Consider the following 18,460-nt stretch of genomic DNA (forward strand, 5'->3'; position numbering starts at 1 on the left):
AATCCAATTCTCAGACACGGGAACATTTCCTCCCAATCAGATCCTCATTGTCCTAAGGTCCCGGTTTCTGTGGTCTCATGAAGGAAGTCACAGTCTCCTTGGTACCAAGGGCTGACTAACTAAGAACCCACCCACGGATTCCGAATCTCCCCTGGCTCATCTGTTTCCAAGGTGCTGTAGCTGTCACTTGGGGGAATGCCAGATGGATAGAGAGGTGGGAAGAAGATATGAAGAAAAGGGTATGCTGCAACAAAGATAAAAGCAAGAGTCAATTACAAAATGAAGTAGTTCAAGTCTCTCAAGTCTCCCAACTCTTGGTCTTTCTGAAGTGACAATAATATGGGATTAGAAGTGATGACAGGGCAAAGAAAGCAGCAATTTGGTAATGGGTAGTTCTGAGTCCCTTTCTCAGGACTGTAAAAAGCGGGGCAAGGCCCTTTATCACTCTGGGTCTCATACTTGCTTCAAAATCTATAAATGAGGAAATAAAGAAAGATTGTCCTGTGACCCTTCCATACTGAGGGAGTGACAATGAGATATCCCTCAGGTCTTTGAGATAAGATTACTCTTTGAAAGCAAACGTGGTCAAGAACAGCCAAAGTAAAGAGACTGAGATTTTGTGGAACAGCCCAGCCAAAGGAACAGAAAATGTGAGGAAGAAGGCATTATGGAGACTCAGGAATTCATTGCTAATCTGTAGGGGTAGCTCAGGAAATCTTACCTGCACCCACCTACAACTCTAGCTGTAAACAATTACAGTAAACTGAGGTTTTACACTGTTGGCTCACAGTCAAATGTGGCCAACGGAAGTATTTTGCTCGGCCTGGACAGCGTTTTGAAAAAGCACACATTCAATTCCATCATTTAAGAACAGGAGATTTTGCATCCAGATTTCTGAGTTTTCCTTCAAAACATAAAACAACAAGAAAACAAAAAACAGAGAAGACAACATCTGACAGCTCTAGCCCTGCATTCTCTCGTGGCGACAATCAGCAGGGGCTGAGCAGCAGCTGTTCCGTTCACACATGGCATCAGCTCTGCAACCTCTGCTGAGGTTACCTGCCTGGCCCTGAAGTGGATAAAACTGTTATGCAATCATGCAGTAATTAAGCAACAGGAGGCACAATCAACTGTATTGTGCCTGTGCTGGGGAGAGAGTAGAGAAGGATGGGCCACTTGGAGTCCGGGATAAGGTAGCACAAGGACAGAGATGCAGCATGGTCAGGGAAGAGAGTACCCAGGCCACTGGACAGGATCTGGGTCTGCTTGGAAGCAGGTGCTCAGTGCAACCTGGCTTGCTGTGTGGCATCTTTTCAGAAAGGGAAGGCAAGGACCACCTGCCATGAACATTCCTAGCTGCTTTGCACTCACAGGACTTTACTCACACAAGTAAAAGACACAGCTTTTCAGTTCCATAATTCTAATTCCAGGCAATATGTGTGCACGCACGTGTGTGTGTGTGTGTGTGTGTGCTTAAAAATAGGACTGGACAGTGCAGAGTGGCACAGGGCAAACATGATACTCTGTGAGGCAGACCCACATGGGAAGGTTGCCAGTTCACATCCAGAAACCTCCCGGAGTACACCCAGCACATATAAGCCCATGACCCAGGTTGGCAGTGGATGGTGGTGTCAAAACCTTATCAGAGGTGCTGTCTCTCTCTCTCTCACTCATGGGAGAAATAAATAAACTTTAAAAAATAGAACTTAGGATCACTTGTTATTTAAATTTGACTTGCTAAAGTTTTTTTTTACTAAAATTTAATGATAATATCTTATTTAAAAATACAAATTGAATAATCCCAAATATTATCCCCAAAACTTTCACTAGCTGTTTTTGATTAAATAATGGAAAAAATGGTTTTCATATATTGAAAAAAATAGAAAATAAGTTCCAAACTAAAATACCCTCCAGTAGAAAACAAATAAACAAAAAGCCATTCTGAATCTGTTGAAGAGTATATGAGAGAACAAGTGAATTCAAAGGAAAGACAAAAAAGAGTCTGTAATTTGCTACATGCTTTTGTTCAGAAATTACCTAGTGAATGAACTACAAAGCTTGCGAAGGTGTAGTTGATCAAGTTTCAAAGTCTGAATTTCAATAGGATGTGTACAGAAAGTGATTTTTGGGATTATTTTGCTAGGTGGCTTTTGTGCACTAGTATGTTTACATGATCACATGTTTACATTTATTACTGTAAACAATGATTAACAATCTTACCATCACCCTTGTAGAGTTCCCATGCCTAACAAGGACTTGAAAAGAAACACTTGCAATTCAAAAAATAGGCTTATAAAAGTTAATATAATAAATTAGCCAGTGCAATAAAGCAAGAAACTAACTGAAAAACATATAGATTGAAGGAAAAAAATATAAACCTACCTTTATTCACAGATAAAATGATTTTTATATAGAGACTCCTAAAGAATCTTTAAAAAAAATTAGTACTAATAAATAAATTTACTAAGGTCACAGGAAACAAGATAATGTAAAACAATTCATTGTATTTCTATCTATTGGCAACCGATTATCTAAAAAGAGAAGTAAGGAAACAACTCCATACTAAATAGAAGCAAAAGAGTCTAACATTTAGGAATAAATCCAGCAAAACAAACGTGAAACTTGTATGCTGAAAAATACACAACATTGCAGAGAGAAATGCATGTCTGAATACAAGAAAAAACATTCAATATTCATGGATTAGAATATTGCTAAGATGTGCAATTCCCCCAATTTGACCTACAGAAATACTATCAAGTGAGACTTTGAGTTTCAGCTCTATAACATATAAAAACTTGAAGTTATGACCCAGCCATGGTGGTACAGTAGTAGCACAACACTCTGAAATACTGGAAGCCACATTGAAGATTGAGGTTTGATTCCTGAATCAACCTGTACATGTTGGATGTGAACATGCTGGGTGTGTGCGCACACACACTCATGATCCTGGCTAGTTGGGAACATCTTGGGAAGGGGCATGGCAGCATAAAACCCTCTATTGAGTATGCTTGTCTTTCTCTTCCACATCCCCTTTCTATCTCAAAAAACAAAAAACAACAGCAACAATAAAACTTGGAATTGATTACATCTATCCTTATCACAAGAAAATGCCAAAAAAAATGATAATCAGCAACTTTTCTTGGGCACATCAGGAAACTGAGGTTGGGGACAACCACCATTCCCAAATCTGAGTGTCTAGTACTTCCAAAGACCCAAGGCCAAGATCATCTTACCTGAACCAGAGGCTGCTGTAGCTATAAACTGGTAGCAACACTTGAATAGTCATAGTGATGAATTGCTGGAGGCTAAGTGTGGACCAGCATGAGAGTGAGAGAGTCCTAAGGAACCGCAATCTTAGGAGGACCCTTGCACATTCATGGGCTTTACCTCTAGGAACCACAATATGCCCTCAGTAAAGATTAGGAAAAGAGCTCTTTGGGGTTCTTTCAGGGAAAGGAGAAGAGTAACATTGTGAAGTATGCCCACAGCCCTCTCCACCACCAAAGTTGACCCTCAAGGAAAACAGCTGGCAAAGCCCTACCCAACTTGTTAAACGGCAAAATCCTCCGACTTTAGTCCCCTTCTGTTTTACCTAAGGGAAAATAACATAGTCTGTAGGGCTCATGGACTCAAGGAAATAAATTGGGAATACTGTGGCCAGGGAAGTAGAGGCAAGTGGCAAAAGAAGCTACATCACTGGAAAAACAGTTGGGGGACCATAGTGTTCTTTAAAATTGATATTTCAGCTCTTTTCCTCCCTGGCTGCTTGAGGATATGCCGCCATCATGAATGACACAGTAAGTATCCAAACCAGGAAATTCACGACCAACTGACTACTTCAGAGGAAACAAATGGTCACTGATGTCCTTCACCCCGGGGGAGGCAACAGTACCTAAGACAGAAATTCACGAAAAACTAGCAAAGATGTATAAGACCACACCAGATGGCATCTTTGTGTTTGGGTTCAGAACCCATTTTGGTGGTGGCAAGACAACTGGCTTTGGCATGATTTATGATTCTTTGGATTATGCGAAGAAAAATGAACCCAAACATAGACTTGCTAGAGATGATCTTCATGAGGAGAAAAAGATGTCAAGAAAACAGCAAAAGGAACACAAGAACAGAATGAAAAAAAGGGGGACTGCAAAGGCCAGTGTTGGTGCTGGCGAAAAGTCAAAGGAGTAAAGATTCTGCAGTGACTATCTGCGGTGATTGTGCGGATTTTTCATGAGAGGATTAATAAACTAAAAAATTTTCATGTGAAAAAAATTTAAAAATAAAACTCATATTTCATTGGAAGATACAGAATGCTCCCCCCTCCCTACCACCACAGCACCACACCAACAGAGCTCCAGTATGAGAACAGTAGATTACAGCAGAAAGAGCTGGATGATAGAGTTTGTTATAAGGAGAATCACTTAGGGAAGCCCAAGGTCAAGAGAAAAAACAAAAGGGTATCGAAGGCTCTGGCTCATATACTTACAGCAAACACTAGATAGCCCAAATTCTAGACAGGTTAACATTATCTTCACACTCAAAGGCCTATTTATCTCAGTCTCTAGAGCGAACACAGTCAGAAGAGATTGTATTAGTTTGCTCCGGCTGCCATAATAAAATACCAACTGACTGGGTGGCTAAAATAAAATAATCTCTCACATATCTGGAAACTAGTAGTCCAGATTCAAGGAGTTGCCAGATTCAGTGTCTTCTGAGGCCTTTCTGACTTATAGGTGGCTGTCTCCTTTCTCTCTCTCTCTCTCTCTCTCTCTGTGTGTGTGGTTTTTTTTCCCCTATGTTTTCACAAAGTCACATGTCAGTCTCTGTGTGTCCTAGCCTCCCCTTCTTATAAGGACAGCAGTTATATTGAACCAGGGCTTACTGACATGACCTTACAGGGCCAGCAGGAAGTGTGGTGGTTAAGGCAGCTAGCTGGATCCCACATGACAAACTAAGCAGTTAGAGTCCCAGGCCTGGCACTGGATGCATGTGTGTGCATGCCCAAAATCTTGAGAAAAGAATAAAGAAGGGATTGTGTTGTGGCCATTCCCCTCACCAAGGGATGATTTCTCACTTTCCCTCTCTATTTCTTTCTTTGTGTCTCTGTTTGGTGAATGCTTGTGCCCAAGAGAAAAACTTCCAAAAACAAAACAAAACAAAAACAGATGCTGGGCCTTACCCCCAGAGCTCCTGATTCAGTAGGACAGCATGTGGTCCACGAATTTACAGCTCCGAGTTCCCAGGTGATGTGATGCTGCAGGTCCAGGGATCACACTTTGAGAATCAGTGAACTAGTTCAGCTCTCAGGTTTCACTCATGAGAAACCCCAAATCCACAGAGATTAAGAAAATTGTCCAGGGACCAGCTGATGGCATAATGGTTACATTGCTGGATTCCCATATGGTTTGAGTCCCGGAACCCGTGGCTTGAAACTCACACTGGGCACGTGTGTATGTGTGCCCAAAATCTCAAAATGAGAATTAAGGAAGAGGGATTGTGGTGTGGCCATTCACCCTGGGGGTGATTTCTCGCTTTCTGTCTCTCTGTTTCTCTCTGTCTCTCTGGCAAGTGTACACACCCTACAGCAAAATCTCCTTTAAAAGATAAAGAAATGAAAATTATCCAGTGACTCAAATAGGACTCAATCTAGCTCTCCTCACATCCAGCCCACCAGCCTACCCACGATTCTACACCTAAGACACTGAATAGGAAAATTAATTTTAGACTATGGAATGAAATCTAGGCATAGTTACTAAATTGCCTGAGGAAGTAGGTTAGCATTACACAACTGTTTTAACCATGTGCTTCTACTGAATTAATCCAATAATCACAAAACCCATCTGCATCTCAATTTAACATAAAATTTGGTAACACTCAGTTTTACCCTTAACTGACATTACATCACTGAAATATTCACACATATGCATGTACACTACAACACACACCCCTCTATCTAATCCAGCGTTCTCCATCTTGGTTTCACATTTGAATCACCTGGGGAGCTTGGATTTACCTCAGACCAAGCAAGTCACCATCTGTGGCTATAGGATCAGATATCAGTAAATTTTTCTAAGTTTTAAAAAGCATTTCTAGAATGAGAGAGAGGAAAAGAGAGCAGCCAGTACCCTTTTCTCTTTTAGGGGTTTTTGCTATAGGGCGCGTGTGCTCGCCAGACAGAGAGAGAGAGTCAGAGAGAAAGAAAGCGAGAAATCACCCCCCAGAGGGGATGGTCACGCCACAATCCCTTCTCCTCCATTCTCCTCTTGGCATCTTGGGCACACACGCATACGTGCCTGGTGTGAGTTTAAGTCACCGGGTCTGGGACGCGAACCGCGGTCGACTACGTGGGAGTCCAGCAACATAGCCATTACGCTAACTGCTGGTCCCAGCAGCCAGTACTCTTGACACAGTCCTCCGCAGCCACCTGGCCGGCCAGGATTACAGTGTACACTGGTGTGCCTGGTGTGTTCAGGTCAACCTGGGATCTGACCCCAGTCCTCCCATGTGACTCTAGCATCAAGAAAATCGAGAAGTGGTGCCTTACCACCTGTGCCATTACAGTTCGACCAAGATATCAATATTATTAAAAATTGGTTCAAACCCAACTCACATAAAACTTACATCCACTGTTGACTACACAGGGCATGACTGGTTTTACAGAAAAGAGATTATATATTATCTACTTTACAAGTACCAGGTAATCACCAATGAAGAAGTCACAATTTTTCTAAACAATTGCAACCGTGCCATTAATTTTCCTATAAGTGCATTCAACCATTCCTCTACTTTGTTAATTTACTTTGACTTGCACAGAACTGTAAAACATATAATCTGCTCACAGATAATCAAGAGCTGCTTACAGTACTTCCACTCCATTATTTCTACTCCCATAAAAATAATCTACCTCATACTTTGATACTTCATTTCAGATCACTTCATGAACTCTAATTAATCCAACAGCTTCAGGTATATAGTAAGCGTAAAATGTGCCCTGATAAATTTATTCATGGATTTGCATTTCTATTCATATTATAACTGTATTCCAACTGCACCTGCAGCTTCCCTGCATCAGCAGCCATCAGAAATGCACACATTTTAATTTCTACTTCATGCAGAGTTCTTTAGTTTTAAGCAGATGCCTGAAAATACATGTCAACCAACATGTTGGCACAAAAGAACCATATCAATTATTCTTTGTCTCAATCTTACATATTATATATGGTTAAAGTCCCACCACAGAAAATGGTGGGAGAACACTGGGGTGGCACTATGTACATTATTCTGCTCTATGCACCATTACCAGCTAATCCAACTAGTCCCCATAGGAGTCCATATATTAACCCCTGGCCAACCACTCAATTTTAATGGATGGCATTTTCTGCTGTTCTTCACTACACCTCCAAACGTTGGACTGATTTAGAAGAAAGACAGCTAACGACTGATTGACAATCACTGAGAGGCCCACCTCCACTGCCTGATACACAAAACTTCCTGTGGCTTTTGTGGTTCCGACAAGTGTCTTGACTGGACTCAAAAGCAGATCTACCCAGAGGTCAGTGAAGTTTAGGTTCCAGGGCCTCTCACTCAGTTTTGGCCTCTTCCAAAGCCCTGGGAGGTGCCCTAAACATTTTTAATTTTCTATGTTTTTTTTCTTGAAGTGAGCCTCCCCAAGTTGTATAAGCACCAGGCCCACAAATCCTGGATCTATCTACAACTGAGCTTAGTGTAACTTATAGATCAACAATGGCATCTCTATCAGAAAAGAAGAAAGGCCAAGTTCTATGGGGATGACTGCAACATGAAACCAATTTTCATTAGCATCACATTATGAAGCTTCAGCGGTTTAGTTAGTGCTTGCATTCTGACTGGCAGCCAACATTCAGGGTTACTCTACACCTCAGGTCTAGACATGGCTCAAGGACTTTCCAATCATAAGTATGAGGGAGAGTCTTACATCAGATTAAGACCAAATCAACAGGTTTATTTAGGAGGCCACCACATTCTCAGTTTAGGGTTATGGGTATCCAAAAAAGTGGTACAAAGCACAAGAGACACTCAGAAGTTGCTTGCTGATTTGAAAGGACTGATAGTACATCCCCAGGTCAGTTAGAGAAGTGGAACACAATCATTTTGCCCTAAAAATAACAATATCATCTATGAACTTAAAAACATCACAGCCCTGTAAATATACATGAAGGTGTAGGTTTTCCTTTCCTGCATCAAGCCTCCTTTATTGTGAGTATGAGAATTCACTGACTGATTCATTAGTTCAGTAACTCATTGAAAGCACAGTTATTGAGCATTTAGTACATGTACAATCCTATTCTTGATATTGGGCATGCTGCAGTATATAAATTAGACAAAAATCCATGCCCTTATGGATCTTATATTCTATTGGAGAAATAGAACAAGTAAGATAAACTAGTAAAATGTATGGTATGTCAAATAGTGATTTTTTTGAGAAAAAAATAAAGCAAAGATAGAAAGTAGGGAGTTGAAACTAAACATGAAACACAAGACAATAACACTTCTGTTAAAAGAAGCATTCCCGTGGTGTGTGCCTTTGTCAGGGAAACACTAAAAACAGAGGTAGACACAATATTGAAAACACCATGCTACTGTCCCAAATACTAGCTATGAACCTATTTTAAAATATCCACAGAGGCCAGCAGATGATGTAGTGATTACATCACTCGACTCCCACATGGCTGACCACGGTTCAAGTCTCACACTCAGTGGCTTGAAAATCATGCCAGGCACATGTGTGTTCAGGCCCAAGACCCTGTGAGGAGAATGGAAAAGAAAAGATTGTGGTGTGGCCATCCCCTGGGTGGGGGTGATTGCTCACTTTCCCTCTCGCTGTCTCTGTCTCTCTCTCTCCAGAGAGTTCATGTGCCCTAAGGCAAAAACCTCTCAAAAAATAAATAAAATAAAAATTAAAAAGAGTCATAAAAGTCTCCCTGAAAGGTTGTCACCTCCACAGAAAGCATAAACAAGAATCTTGAGTTTTAGTGTGCACATTTGGGTTCTCTGGATAGGAGAAGTAGACTTTGGTAGAGCATGATATGGAAAGAAGAGGCCTATCCATTTTTGGAAAAGGTAGGTTCTAGGGCTTAAAAAAAATAAGAAGAAAGAAAAGAGAAAACCACAGGCTGTTCCAGTGCGTGTGCTGATTCGGCAGGCTCAAGCAGCAGGGCCGGCAAGCCAGAATAGACACCAGGCTGCCTTCCACAAATATCATCAGTTTTCCCTGCCTCCAGGGAAGAGTACCTTGCCTTGGCCTCTTTACAAAGAAAATTTTCTGTCCACTCTCTTGCTAAATTCAAAATGCCTTTTAATACATTAAGAAAGTCTTTTAAGAAAAAGTTAAACAGAAATTACTTAATGTGCAGATGTCTAGCATACATGTCTAAAAGCTATCTTACTCCATTATTGTGTTGCTAATAGAAGTATCTGAGACTGAATGATTTATTTAAAAAACAGATTTATTTGGCCTACAGTTCTTTTTTTCTTTTTTCAAGAGTTGTTGTTGTTGTTGTTGTTATAGGGCATGTGCACTCACCAGAAAGGCAAAGAGAGACAGAGAGACAAAAAGCAAGAAATCACCCCCTCCAGGGGGGATGGCCATGCCACAATCCCTTCTCCTCTATTCTCCTCTTGGGATCTTGGGCATACACGCACACACGCACACACGCCCGGCATGAGGTTAAGCCACCAGGTCCGGGACTTGAACCACAGTTGACTACATGGGAGTCAAGCGACATAGCCATTATGCCAACTGCTGGTCCTTTGGCTACAAATCTGATGGCTGGAAAGTCCAAAGGCACAGGGCTGGCATCAGGTGCTAGGTCACAACATGGCCTAGAAGCAGAGAGAATATAGGGTACATGCTGAGAGAGAGACCTGGGGCAGCCGTCGTTCTTTTATAATAACCTTCTCTTGTGAAAACTAACCTCTTCTCTTGAGAGTTACAACACACTCTGTCTTACAAAACAGAATTAACCCATTCATGAAGGTAACTGCTCCATGATCCAAACTCTACCTACTAAGTTTTACATCTTAAAAGTCTCATCACCTCCCAGCACATTACACTGGGAACTAAATTCTAAAACATGAAACTCTGGGGGAGCATAATCATTAACTGACAGTTAAAATGCTGAGTTGCCAGATTCCTCTGTATTTTAATGGAGGTGGAATTGTTGGTGGAACTTGCAAGAAGTTAAAGCAGGAATCCCAGTCTGCAGACCACATGGGTTGTACGGGTCAGGATACAGCAGAACTGTGCCTCCAGGTGTGTATGTACTGCAGCTGAACAGCCAAATAGGCCGTCTACAGAGAGTGATGAAAGCATGAGCTGTTGACGTGTTTACACCACCCTCCCTCCTGTCTGCCTTCATAACTCACTAGGTTCTAGGGGGCTTTTAGGTAGGCAATTCCTGCGTTAAAAGGTAAGTCAGTCTGTTTAGGGAGTTGACTGTTATCTAGCACACCCTTCCTTTGAACGTGTATCCAGACATCTGTGTCTAGCCCGTCCCTGGGTAATACCATGCTCTCCCTAACCAGCCAGTACTGATTATCCAGCACTTTCCTGTTTTTGCTCTGAGTCCACCTTTCTCAGCAACTGTTGAAACAGAGCTCCTCTGCCCAGTTCTCCCAGGCACGTGGAATCCCCCAGTGATGTGGAATCCCCAAGTGGCTGAGCCCCAGGAGCACACTAGTCTCCCTCCCCCCCCAAAAAAAAAAAGAGAGTCCCCCTTTCAGCAGCACGAGCCACTAAAATGACCTACGTGCAATTTTCTGCCTGGATAGTAGAGTCACAGTCACTATCAAATTCCATCTCCTATGGCTTTTATTGCTAAAATCAAATCAGGTGGCTCAGGCTGCATGGCAGGCACCATCAACGGCACTGTAATAATAGAGCAGTCTGCTCGGCCAGGATCCAGGCCACCCTGCAAGTCCACCCTCGCATGTCCACACAGCCTCCTCAGAAAGCCCTGCTTCCTCAGAAAGAGGCCGGCTCCTTGAAGCCAGCTTTCTTCTTCAGGCTACTTGAGCAGCAGGGAAGAAGTAGGAAGAAAGGCAGCAGAAGCAGCAGGCATTCAGAAAGCAAAGAAGACTTGGCTGTTTCGGTTATTTTCCGTTTGGCCCAACATGCATGGACAAGCCAAAGTTAGAAAGTCATTCTCCAAAGCTCAAAAGAATGGTCAGTCTGCAAACCCAGCCTCCAGCAAATGGAGAAATGAGCTCATCTCAAAATAAACCCCAAACTATTTTCCCCTCACAAACCACACTTATATTAGGAAACCTGTGAGGAAGCTCTTGTACTTCTCTGTCCAAAGACAGACTAGCTTGCGAGAGTGGGAGCAGAAGTTCTTAGCAAATCACCCTGGAGAACTCATTCTGCTGAAAGCATAGCAAAGACCCCCTTAGTATTTCACCAAAATTGTTCATTATTATAGACAACAATCAATAACATGAAGTCAACTGGACTGGCAAGACATCAATATTATGTCTATTACAGTTTTGTGTTGTGCTGATGGGACTTTGGTAGGAAGATGTTAAGAACCTGTGGGGCAGGGCCAGCAGGTGGCATGATGGTTAAAGGCACTGGACTCCCACATGGCCGACCGCAGTTCACGTTCTGGACCTGGTGGCTTGCTTTCTCACTTTCCCTCTCTCTCTTTCTCTGCCTCTCTCTGATCAAACTGGAAAATAATAATAAACAAAGTTAAATAAAATAATTCTTTAAATAAAAAAAGAACCTTTGGGGCAAAGAACAGCCCAATTTTCCTGACCACACCCAGTGAAACATATATGAGAAGATGTTAAAGAAGTGGAACGTGGTCGACTGCAGAATTTCCACATAGATGGTGCCCTTGTATGGATGTGCTTTGTACTGCCCTCCTCCCAAACTCATGTTGAAGTTTGATTCCCAGTATGGCTGCATTGGGCGGGGCAAGGCTTTAAGAGTTGATTAGGTCTCAGGATTAAGTTACCTACAGAACAGCTTATTGTAAAAGAAAGGTTGCCTCGTGTGTTTTGCCCCTTCCACAAGTGCCTGAGGCTCCTTCCATGTCTCTGTCACATTTGATTCAACAAAATGCCCTCATCAGAAGCTGACCCAGATGTGGTCACCCAATCTTGAACTTCCCTGCCTCCAGAACTAAGTTAAATAAAATAATTCTTTAAATAAAAAAAGAACCTTTGGGGCAAAGAACAGCCCAATTTTCCTGACCACACCCAGTGAAACATATATGAGAAGATGTTAAAGAAGTGGAACGTGGTCGACTGCAGAATTTCCACATAGATGGTGCCCTTGTATGGATGTGCTTTGTACTGCCCTCCTCCCAAACTCATGTTGAAGTTTGATTCCCAGTATGGCTGCATTGGGCGGGGCAAGGCTTTAAGAGTTGATTAGGTCTCAGGATTAAGTTACCTACAGAACAGCTTATTGTAAAAGAAAGGTTGCCTCGTGTGTTTTGCCCCTTCCACAAGTGCCTGAGGCTCCTTCCATGTCTCTGTCACATTTGATTCAACAAAATGCCCTCATCAGAAGCTGACCCAGATGTGGTCACCCAATCTTGAACTTCCCTGCCTCCAGAACTGTGAGCCAAATAAACCTATTTTCTTTAAAAAGCACCCAGTGTCAGTTTTATAGTAACAGAAAATGGACCAAGATGGATGGAATATATAAAATTATAATATTATAATATATACATATATATAAAATAATATATATGTATATATCTGTATATAATTGTGATGGTAGCTCATGTTCATGATAGAACGTCTCTTATTCTTCAATTTAGAAAGAAATCACACAAATAATACATACCAGTTATTATTGTGAATATAGATTCATAGGTGCTGAGAAAGGTCTCCTTTGTCATAGGTGAATAAGAACTAGTTAACGAAATACAGGGGCCAGCAGGTGGTGTGGTGGTTAGCGTGCTGAATTCCCACAGGCTAACCACGGTTTGAGGCCCAGACCTGGTGGTTTGAAAATCATGCCAGGCACATGTGCAAGATCTCAAGGAAATGGAAAAGAAGAGATTGAGGCATGGCCATCTCCTCCAGAGTGTGAATCCTCACTTTCCCTCTCTTTCTCTCTCTGACCCTCTCCAGCAAGCACATGTGCCCTGTGGTGGGAAAAAAAAAAAAAATCATGCGTAGTTCTACAAACCACAATGATGAAACCCATAGGCTTAGTTTAGGTGAAGACACAGCAACAAGGCTATTTAAACCACTTAGGAATTGTTTTTTCTTTTCTTTTTTTCTTTTTTCTTTTGCCACAGAGAGAATAAAAACGAGAAATCACTCCCAGTGAGTATGAGCACACAGTAATCCCTTCTTCTCCATTTTCCTCTTAGGATTTAGGGCATGCACGCACATGAGCTCCATGTGATTTTCAAGTTGCTGGGACTGGAACTTGAAATGTAGTTGGGCATGTGGGAATCCAGCACCTTAACCACCATGCCACCTGCTGGTCCCACACTTACATATTTATTTTAACAGAATGTCCTCCCTGCATGTGAGAGAAGGGAACAGAGCTAATGAATATGATTTTCATCTATTAAAAAAATACTGTGCTTTATCTTCAGTGCTTTGTCTTTACCCTTAAAATTAACTGATAGCCACTCAGAAAGACTCGGAGAGCTACTGGGAATGAGTTATGAGTCAGCCAAAGCACCGATTCCCTCCTTTCTCCCCCACTTCACAAGCCTTCCCTCCACTTTGCATATGCTTTTAGCATTGTATTCAATTAAAATGGAAACGAGTTCTTAGTCAACTGGTTTAAGAGATTGAAGAATGCCACAAAACAACATGGGAGAAATAATACATCCTTCTCTGATACAGAATTTCTCAGATTGTAACCCATAGACTATCTGTGTGAGACACAGCTAAAGATGTTTATTTATTTACTTAATTGATTTGTTTGTTGTATATATTTATAGGGTATAAAATGATGTTTTGATGCATACATTGGGGAATGATTAAACAAAGGTAACGTCCATCACTTCATATCCTTTTTTCTTTTTCTTTTTTTCTTTTTTTTTTTTTTTTTCCAGAGAGCACACAAACTCACCAGAGAGAAAGTGTGAAATCACCCTCCAGGGGTGATAGCCATGGCACAATTCCTTTTCCTCCATTCTCCTCTTGGGATTTTGGGCATGCACATGCACGCACACACACACACACACACACACACACACACAGAGTGTGATTTTTCAAGCCATTAGGTCTGGGACTTGAACCATGGTTGGTCATGTGGGAATCCAGTACCTTAACCATCATGCTACTGCTAGCCCCTTTATTTATTCACTTTTTTGAGGCAAGAACATTTAAAATACCCTCTGTTAGCAATTTTCAAGTATACAGTAAATTATTAACCATAGTCACCATGCTGTCCAATAGACCTCCAGAAATTATTCCTCCTGTCTACTTGACACTTAGTATTGTTGGGCCAGCATCTCCCCACTTCCCTCTCATCCTCCTCCCCTGGCCCCTGGTAGCCAGTATTCTACTCTCTATTTCTATTCGTTCAACTTTTTAAGATTCCACATGTAAGTGAAATCATTAAGCATTTGTCTTTTTGCATCTGACTTATCTCACCCAATGTATCAATAATTTCCTCCAGGTTTATCCATGTTATTGAAATTGACAGGATTTCTGAAGGAGTTCATGTAAAAGACAGTTTCTCTCCAGACACAATGACTCAAAATAGGAGCTGGGCGCTTGCATTCTTAACTGCCCAGTGTATCAAGACACTGATAATCCAGGGCCACTGATTTAAGAGGGATTACCTGGTTTCTGTACTTAGCCAACCCCCTCCCCCACCCGCACTCCCCACCGTCACCCCCCACTCACCTGGTGGACTCCCGTGTCCGGCTGCAGCTGTGGCAATTGCAAAAGCAGAGGCTGGGGGAACAGAGCAGTGGGCATTGTCCACTGTCTGTCCTGGTTATTTAAAAAGAAAGGAAATGCAATGGTGAGGCAGATGGATAATATTCTATAGTAAAAACTATCATTTTTATTTCTGCACTGGATGAAGAATTGGGCCAAATGCCCTGTATTATCCCTGGTAATAGTCAAATAACAACAGTGTCCATCAGCAATTCCACTCCAGGTGGATCACTAAGAGAAATGAAAATATACACAATAGCTTGTACATGAATATTCACAGCTGAATCATTCATAGTGGCCAAAGAGTAAAGACAACGTAATATCCATCAACTGATGAAAAGATAAAAACAAAGGAATATAATTTAGCCACTAAAGGGAATGAGGTTTGATACATGATGCAATGTGGATGAACCCAGAAAACCATGATGCTAAGTAAAAGAAGCTGGTCACCCACAAAAGGCCATATATTGTATAATTCTGTAGATGAGTCCATAGAAAAGGTAAGATTCGTGGTTATGGGGCTGGGGAAAGCTGGCAATAGGGAATAGCGTTTCTTTTACATGATGAAAATGTTCTAGAATTAAACAAGGGTATAACTACCTGATTTTATTTTTATATGAGCATATGTAAAACCCACTGAACTGTCTACTTTACAAGGCTGAATTTTGTAGTACGTGAATTGTATCTCAATATAAAAAACACTTGTTTTAAGATAATTATTTTATTTTATTTATTAATATTGTTATTTTCATTTTGACCAGAGACTGATAGAGAAAGGGAAAATGAGAAAGCAAGCCACCAAGTCCAAGACTCAAACTGTGGTCGGCCAAGTGGGAGTCAGCACGTTAACCACCATGCCATCTACTGGTCCCTAGAAAAATACTATTTTAAAGATTCTACATGGGCTGATCTGTGGCCTACTACTTAAGGGAGCCAGATCTTACATAGTCAATCATGGTTTGAATCTTGGCCCTGGTGGCTTGAAAAATATGTCAGGTATGTGTATATGTGTTCCAAGTCTCAACAGGGTGGAGAAATGAAGAAGGGATTTGAGTGCGACCACACTCCATTAAGGGGCATTTTTGCTCTCTCCCTCTCTCTCTTTGTCTCTCTCCAGTGAGCACAAGGGCCCTCGGGCAGAATTTTACAAAAAGGAAAGATAAAAAGATTCTATACTATGTTATCAATCAAATTTTCTTCTAAATACCTTCAAGAGTAAAAAAAAAAGGGTTCAGTGTTGCCCTTCTGAAATGCAAAGGATTCACTGAGCACTGTCTGCAGTCCCCTTCACTGCCCCGACTGTTACATACACAGCATTTAATAAGGCTAATACCATGGTGTTTTTCCTTGCTCAGGCTTTTAGTAAAAAACAGTATACTGTCATTCTGACCTGAAGAGTTTTATTAGTTTACAGTCATATTTAAAATAAATGAACTTACGGAGTCATATTTTTTAATTTTTATTATTTTTTTAGAGAAGCAAAGAGCTGTTTAATGTGCCCAAGTATGGAAGCCCTACCCTCTTCTTCCTGAGAGCCTTGAAATATTTTTGGAACAAAGTGGCAAGTAGACCAATGAACAGGTAAAATGCCAACTGGGATACAAGAATCTCCCTGACCTGCAGCTTCACTTTCTGTAATTGCAATTACCCATGATCAATCATGGCCTAAAAAATAGGTGAGTAAAACATAGTAAGATATTTTGAGAGCAAGAGAGAGACCGCACTCATATAACTTTTTACAATATATTGTTAAAATTGCTCTATTTTGTTATTATTGAGTCATCAGAAAAGTAGTCATGATGCATTTTTGGATAGAAAAAATGTTTTTGTTACTCTTACATGCCTAATTTATAAATTAAACTTTATCTGAGGTATGTATGTCCAGATGGTACCCAATTTATGGTGGCTTGACTTAACAATTTCTCAAGGATTTATGGATTTATCGGGATACATCCCCAATAAATAGAGGAGCATGTGGGTAGAGGAAAACAGTACTGTGTACGTAGGATCCAGCAATATCTGTGGTTTCGGGCATCCACTAGGGGCCCTGGAATGTATCCGCTGCAGATGAGGGGACTGCTGTACTGTACCCCTTTGGATCCACCACACTATCATGAATTTCATCATTCCCACATGTCTCTATAGCTTGATGATTTAGTCACATCAGGGAAGAAACAAAAGACTTTGACTAGAAGCAGGATGAGCATTTCCAGAACATCCTTATATCAGTTAAATGTTTTACAAGTAAATATAAACATATTAAAAGAGAATTAAAAACAGAGTTCTAACAATAGTAACAAAGAGGGGGCCCGCAGGTGGCATGGTGATTAAGGCAGCTGGACTCCCATATGGCTGACTGCAGTTTGAGTCCCAGACCTGGCAGCTTGCTTTCTCACTTTCCTTCTCTCTCTCTCTCTCTCTCTCGCTCTCGCTCTCGCTCTCGCTCTCGCTCTTGCTCTCGCTCTCTCTGGTCAACTTCAAAAAAAAAATAAAATAATTACAATGGATAAAATAAAATAAAATAATTAAAAAAATACAAGAGTAACAGAACAGGATTTAACTCTTGCCTTGGTGGAGTTTGGCTTCTATGGGCTTTGGACTCACACTCTCCCCAGTTACAGTAAACTTCCAGGGATCTGTCCTATGTGCAGTGGTCAAGGAAGCTGTCAAGGCTCTGAGAAGAGCAGAGAGACTTGGCTAATTCTATAGCAGTCTTATGATGGGCCAGTGAAGTCTAGGATGTGACCTGCATTCACCAGAACCCAAATGGCAAGTTGACCCAACATTGATCAGAGAAGCCTGACAGCCATCAAGGCAAATCTGACAACAGTCTGATCCAGACCCACCTTGTCCCTTTCGGTGCTGACGGCGATGACAACAGCTCTCACCATGTGGCTCAGGCCACACATGAGTGACCGTTTGGAGCCAAGTCTTTACCCTTTGCTAAAATGCCCTAGGTAAAGCATGAATGTGGAATTAAAAAATATCTTTCCATTTTACTTGGGTTACTTGGGGTAAATCTGGTTTCATAATAGAATTTCTTCTCTTCCAACTTGAAATAATTGGCTCAAGGAGAAAAAAAAAAAACATTTCAAAACAACAGCTCTTTGGGTACATTATTCTGAGCAGTAGGGAAAATAGAGAGAAAGATTTCTACCCTTTACTCTGATTGTTTTTCCTCCACTTAGAGGACATTTATTGTGCTCCAAAACAGATTAAAAGTGTTGCTTTATCATTTTCCTAACCATATATTAAGAAGCTGGGGAACCAGCAGTTAGCACAATGGCTATGTCGCTGGTCTCCCACGTAGTCCACCGCGGTTCGCGTCCTGGACCTGGTGGCTTAAAACTCACACCAGGCGCGTGTGCGTGCGTGCCCAAGATCCCGGGAGGAGAATGGAGGAGAAGGGATTGCGGTGTGACCATCCCCCCTGGGGGTGATTTCTTGCTTTCTGTCTCTACGTCTCTCTCTGTCTGTCTGGCGAGCACATGCACCCAATAGCGAAAACCTCTCAAAAAAAAAAAAAAAAAAAAAAAATAAAAAGAAGCTCAACCAGATT

At 41.5% G+C, this 18,460-nt stretch overlaps 1 protein-coding gene across 1 annotated transcript in view; it reads right to left on the reverse strand.

Moving 5' to 3' along the window:
* RASGRF2 (Ras protein specific guanine nucleotide releasing factor 2) overlaps window positions 1-18,460 on the reverse strand; it is a 289,250-nt gene that overhangs the window by 82,184 nt on the left and 188,606 nt on the right. Inside the window, 1 exon segment of the mRNA XM_006143501.3 lies at window positions 14,866-14,955. Coding sequence (XP_006143563.1) covers window positions 14,866-14,955 — 90 coding nt within the window.

Source organism: Tupaia chinensis, unplaced genomic scaffold (genome assembly GCF_000334495.1).
Source record: "Tupaia chinensis unplaced genomic scaffold, TupChi_1.0 Scaffold000099_1, whole genome shotgun sequence".
Classification (NCBI taxonomy): Eukaryota; Metazoa; Chordata; class Mammalia; order Scandentia; family Tupaiidae; genus Tupaia; species Tupaia belangeri.